At 47.3% G+C, this 6,301-nt stretch overlaps 1 protein-coding gene across 1 annotated transcript in view; it reads left to right on the forward strand.

Moving 5' to 3' along the window:
• Nucleotides 1–6,295, forward strand: part of ppp1r14ab (protein phosphatase 1, regulatory (inhibitor) subunit 14Ab) — a 6,497-nt gene extending 202 nt beyond the window's left edge. Inside the window, exons 2-4 of the mRNA XM_020621848.1 lie at nt 4,105–4,185; nt 4,261–4,293; nt 5,250–6,295. Coding sequence (XP_020477504.1) covers nt 4,105–4,185; nt 4,261–4,293; nt 5,250–5,387 — 252 coding nt within the window. The 3' untranslated portion in view covers nt 5,388–6,295. The remainder of the gene's footprint in view (nt 1–4,104; nt 4,186–4,260; nt 4,294–5,249) is intronic.
• Nucleotides 6,296–6,301: the final 6 nt, after the last annotated feature.

Raw genomic sequence — 6,301 nt, forward strand, 5'->3', positions numbered from 1 at the left:
CCAGCAGCGCTGCCACTAAATACTGCTGCAAACAATAGCACCTGGTAAGAGCCTGAAGAACCAGGACAGTAACTACTACACCTAAAACTACTACATGGCACTACTGCAAAATATGGTACTGCTGTTAAAAAGTACACAGACTACTGCAACTCACAACAGCAGAACACTTCAGTAAACAGTACTGAAAGTACTCCGCTGGTGCTGGGACGTAGAAGTACAGGTGATGTTAAATAGACAGTACTGATTAAACCCTAACCCATATACTGCTGTTAGACTTGGCTCCCGGCGGTGCTTGTAGTGGTCCAGGACCCGGGTCTTGCTGTTGTTCAGCACAGATCCGAGTTCTGCAGTTCAGGCCGGTCCTGTTAGATCGGGTCCTCGTCCTTGGCCGCTGCACAGACATGTAACATGACAAGCTTAGACTGCAGCAGGTCTTTACACAACATGTTGCGCCTTGATTGGAATACGACTTGCATGTTTTCACTCTTTTGTTTAGAGGCTTTTCCAGCACCAACATCCACCGGGGCTCCGTGAGCCCTGTTAACGCTGCTCAGATCCTCCGTCACTGGAAGGTTTACTGGTCCCACTGTGAGTCTGCCAGTGACAGAGATGATGTGTGTGCTCAGCAGAAAAACAGAGACAGTGATTTGTAGATTTAAAGGTGGAGAAGAAACGGGAGCTGCTACAGGCGCTGTGTTAGCATGAGGACACTTCTACACCGTGAAGACATGTCCATGTCCACAGTGTGACGACACATCACATTGAGGATACTTCTATACTGTGACACGTCCACACTGTGAGGACACTTTTACACTGTGAAGACACGTCCATGTCCACAGTGTGACGACACATCACACTGAGGACACTTCTACACCGTGAAGACACGTCCATGTCCACAGTGTGACGACACATCACACTGAGGACACTTCTACACCGTGAAGACACGTCCATGTCCACAGTGTGACGACACATCACACTGAGGACACTTCTACACCGTGAAGACACGTCCATGTCCACAGTGTGACGACACATCACACTGAGGACACTTCTACACTGTGAAGACACGTCCACACTGTGAGGACACTTTTACACTGTGAAGACACGTCCATGTCCACAGTGTGACGACACATCACATTGAGCCTTCCACACTGTGAGGACACGTCCACACTGTGAGGACACTTCTACACTGAGGACACGTCCATGTCCACAATGTGAGGACACATCCACACTGTGAGGACCCTTCTACACTGTGAAGACACGTCCATGTCCACAGTGTGACGACACATCACACTGAGGACACTTCTACACTGTGAAGACACGTCCATGTCCACAATGTGATGACACATCACACTGAGGACACTTCTACACTGTGAGGACACGTCCACACTGTGAGGACACTTCTACACTGAGGACACGTCCACACTGTGAGGACACTTCTACACTGAGGACACGTCCACGTCCACAATGTGAGGACACATCCACACTGTGAGGACCCTTCTACACTGTGAGGACATGTCCACATCCACACTGTGAGGACCCTTCCACACTGTGTTCGGGTTTTGTAACAGTAAAGTAAACCATGTAAATTAACATTATTTTGTTGTTCGGCTTTGACGTTTCTTTGATCCAACATAAACCCGAACTGTAGGTCACGTACTGCATGAGGCGAGCTGACTGTGGGTTTGTCTGGCCTGCATCCCCCCTCCAGCAGCCTCCACCCCCCCGTCTGCCTGTGTCCCCCCTCCCTCAGCCTGCGTCCACCGCCCACCACCACCCCCACCTCTGTCAGGCTGAAGCCCCTCTGTGTCTGTAAACTCTGCCAAGTGGGTTAGATTTATGATCTAAATCTCCAGGGAGGGTGGAGGTATTGATGTCGGCCATGGTAAAAGCTGCATTAGAGGGGAGCTTTAGATGAATGTGGGGGTGGGGATGGGTGCAGGTGGTCGTCTTTGCGTTTAGCTTCACACAGTAACACACCACATTAATGTGGATTAGACAGATATGGGCGGAACAGAGGGAAACTAATAATTTGTCTCCTGACACTAGGCGGGTCACTGTGTGTGTGTTTGTTGATAAATGGATAATCAGTGATGCGTCATTGGTTCATTTCCTATCAGAGACCCATCTGGACAAACATGCAGTGTTTCAGCAAGTCTGTTTCAGATGGTCTCATTGAGGTTTAAAGGACCATTACAACATTTAGCTAAATCTTTGAAATAAACAAAGCAAAAGCAAACCAGCGTTGTTTATGTAGCATTTTTTGAAAACACTAAACAAGTGCATCATAAAGCACTATGAAATAAAAGGGAACCTTTGACGTCTGACTCTAGTCAGTCTGTCAAGGAAGTTTTTAGCAGGGACTTAATTAGCGCTAAGTTGACCCCATGTTCAAAGGTGGGCTGTTCCACAGTATTGGCCCAGTGTTGAATGCGGTGAAAAGAAAGGCTGTATTCTTTCAGGATCAGTCTTAGAGGAGGCATGTACAGGATAACGAAAAAAGGACTGGACCCAAAATGGAGTCTTTGGGGAAAACCACAGGTGAGAGGAGCGCAGCTGGACAAAAGAACAGGAAGCTGATCAGCTTTTGGAGATATTGATTGATGAAGCTGTCAGTTATGGAGGGGGAGGAGGACTTTAAAATGCCCATATGTCACACACAGCCTACACAGTGACAGAGAAGGAATCCAGCTCTCTGGATCATCATATACTTGTGGGGACATAAATCTGACTCGACGTCCATCTTAAGTCAGGATCCAGCACCGGGTGCGTCATGTTCTGCTACAGACTTGGCTGAAGGTTAGAATGGTTATGTTTAGGCTAGTGTCGGATTAGGTGTCCAGGAAATGAACAGAAGTCAGTGTGGTGGAAGCACGACTGTGTTCACTGACAGAAATTGAAAACTGGAAGAGTTAAGAATTATTGTAATCTTCATCATTGTCACCCAGATTTGTTTTCCAGGGCGGTAAAGTTTGACCGTGACCAGCACAAGACGCAGCAGGAGCCAGGATTTAGTTGTGTTTTAGTGTTGTTTGTTTGTGATGGATGACTAAACAGCATGAAAACACCAAACCTCAGCATGGGATTCTTCAGACTGGCCTTTGTTTACTAATGTGCTAATGATTGCACAGCAGACGTCATGGACCAAAAGTACAAAATTCCGTACAGTCAGTGATTACTGATGACTATTGCTTACTCTGAACGATCAATAGTTCACATTACATTGATTTCATCATGAGTTTTCTTTCAGTAATAAAGCTGCAGATATGTGAGGGAACTGAGGAGCAGGAAACTAAATCACAGCAGTCGGATTGGTTGCTCAGTACACCTTGTCTACTGGCCTGGCACACCCGGCCTGGCACATCTGGCCTGGCACACCTGGCCTGACACACAGTATAGATACCGGCTTTCATCAAACTCGATTTGACAGTTCTAGGTGAAAGGTTATCCAATCAGAAGCTTTGTCCCGCCCCCAAAAAGCTTCTGATTGGATAACCTTTCACCTAGAACTGTCAAATCGAGTTTGATGAAAGCCGGTATCTATACTGTGTGCGGCCTGGCACACCCGGCCTGGCACACCCGGCCTGCTGCTGGACACACCAGAGATATAGAATCTTCTTTATTAATTTGTGCATATCATTTCAAAGAAGAGGAGAAGCAGAATGTGAAACTTGTTGGATGGATGAGCCCTGTATGTTGTCTCTGGCTGTTCACAGGATGACTATACCTTTCAGTCTGCTGCTGGTGTTGATATTTCACCCAGATTGAATCTAACTGGTCCAGAACCTGAGCCAGTGACCTCCCAGTTCTTTAGACCAGCACTGATCGGCTGATCAACTGGTTGCTGTTTGAGCTGAACAGATTTTTTTGTCTTTATCAGTCTGTTCTCTGTATAGTAGTATTAAAATTATCAGTAGGTTAAAGAGCCCATGGTGCTTTTCCTTGTTGTCTGATTTCTCTACAATGTTACAACGGTGAATTCTCATCTTAGACGTGACTTAAAGCTCAAAACATGGGGTGAACGTGTGCTCTAGTATTTCTATGCAGAAGCAGGACAACTTGTTTGAAATGAGGTGAAGGTAATGAAGCTGTGTGTGATCGGTGCAGGAAGAGGAGATGCCAGAGGAGGTGAACATTGACGAACTGTTGGACCTGAAGACAGACGAGGAGAGGACGCTCCGACTGCAGGTAGCTGTGACATTACAATAACATGCAGCACGTGTTCGTGTGAGTGTCTCTCATGTTGTTTTCTTCATGTTTCAGGGCATCCTCGGCTCCTGTAACAAGAACACACAGGTGAGAACCGGAGAGCAGCTGCTTGCTGGTTACGTCTTTGTCAGAGCCACAGACCTGTTGACTCACTGAGCATGAAGTGCATTCTAGAGCAAACATACAAGATAGTGCAAATACATGGTGAACTGATACATACACCGAGCAGCAGATGTGGGTCAATCCATAGTCCCCACCAGAGTCACCGCTTCCTCCTTTGTTTGTAAAAACAGAGAGCAGCTGATCTAGGGAATGACACTGTACAAGTGGAGGGGGAACCAGCCTGGTGGTTTGGGTCTGACCCTGAGAAATCCTGAGGAGACATGTTGAAAAAGCCTGTAAACAGCCCATTCTGTGTAGTGACGCTGCTCCTCAGCCTGCTGATCCTGATCTGACCTGAGATCAGCCTCTGGATCAAGTGTGAGGACGCCACAGCTGGAAACTGCTCTAAACGTCACAGTGTCTTTAATGCTACTTCTGTTATTGCAGACACTGGCCACTCACACTGTTTGGGCTTTACTTTTATATTTTGTCGTTTTTCTTCTGCGATCGAACTTTTCAGTACTTGTAGGGATAAAGCGTCATTTGTGACCTGAGACAACATTTGGAATGACTCAGTCATTAGGGGGACATTGTTGGCCTTCTAAGGACTGAAACACCACTGAGGGGGATAAATATCTCCGGCTCAACACCAGTCAGTCAGAACTGATGAAGCCTCTTGGATGAGAGGTGAAACGTCTTCGATCTAGAAATCTAAGTCCAGTTGATTTTTTCTAAGGTTTTTTCAGCTGGTGAAATAAAGTTTAAACAGAATGAAAATTAATTCAGTGACCTGTTCTGTAGCAGCCCCCTGCTGCTCAAAGTTTTATTTACTTTGGCTTAATCAGACCGATAAGGAGGCTGTGTACAGCGGTAGGTGAATCAGTTTTGTGCGGCCTGCAGGGGTGCTAACACGGTGTCCTGACTGTGTCTCCCCCTGTCAGGTATTCATCAGCGAGCTGCTGGTAAAGCTCCAGGGTTTACAGAAGCAGGAGGAGCTGCACAACAACGGTATCGACCTCCCTCAGCTCCACATCTGCCCCACCCGCTCCGGGTCTGCTGACAGGGAGGTGCTGCACTGAGACAGCAAGAGAACCCAGACACATCGCCTGCAACTGGATCAGAAGGAGCTGTAACGCAACATAAACACACTTAAAAGTAGCTGAATCCACCAGAGCTGTCCTGAGACAAACCCGGTGTCACTCCACCCACGTAACCCTCTACTCCAGAGGTGCTGTAACATGAATCAAACACATCTGAATCCACCTGACTGTTTATAACAAACACTGAAGAGAAACCTGTTGTTTCACTCAGCATGGTTTCATGTTTTCAATCTTATCAGTAAAGTTTTCTTCAGGCGTTTTGGAAACACAAGCAGCTGTGGGCTGAAGGGACTTGGTGTCGCTGATCAGCCCCAGGTCTGAAGCTCCAGGAGCGTTTTCCTCCTGCTGTCAGCATTGGGCCACAGCCTGTTTGCAGTGTAAACAGCTGATATCAGTGTGGACGGCACTCTTCCACACTGTTGCACTGTTCAGTAACAAACAGCAGTTTGATTTTCTGACCCACAACAATACACTTTCCTCCATGTGTTTTTATACAACATCATAGGACACACACTGCCTCCCAGCTGTCCGGCTCTCCTGCTTCACACGTTTCTTTCTTCAGTCTGTGTACATGAATTGAAATAAACCTTTACATTTGAGACCAGCCGTCCTTCAGACCTCATCCTGATCATTTCTCCCTTCCTGTCAGTAGCGGTGTCGTACTGGCCACAGTAGCATGTCGGCATCTTCATGGAGACTCTGCAGGACTCCTCGGTCACGGCCTCGGCTCAGCTCTGCTATGTTCTCTCTGGTTTGTCAGTTTGTTGGCCTAGAATCCAAACCCTGCATAGGTCACACCTGAGGTTTCAGACCTACAGTGCACCTGCCCCTAGGTGAACCATGAGTGCAGGTAGAACACTGCAGTGGTGAGTCATGTCTTTCCTGAGCCTTAG

This window comes from Monopterus albus, unplaced genomic scaffold, assembly GCF_001952655.1.
Source record: "Monopterus albus unplaced genomic scaffold, M_albus_1.0 scaffold268.1, whole genome shotgun sequence".
Lineage (NCBI taxonomy): Eukaryota > Metazoa > Chordata > Actinopteri > Synbranchiformes > Synbranchidae > Monopterus > Monopterus albus.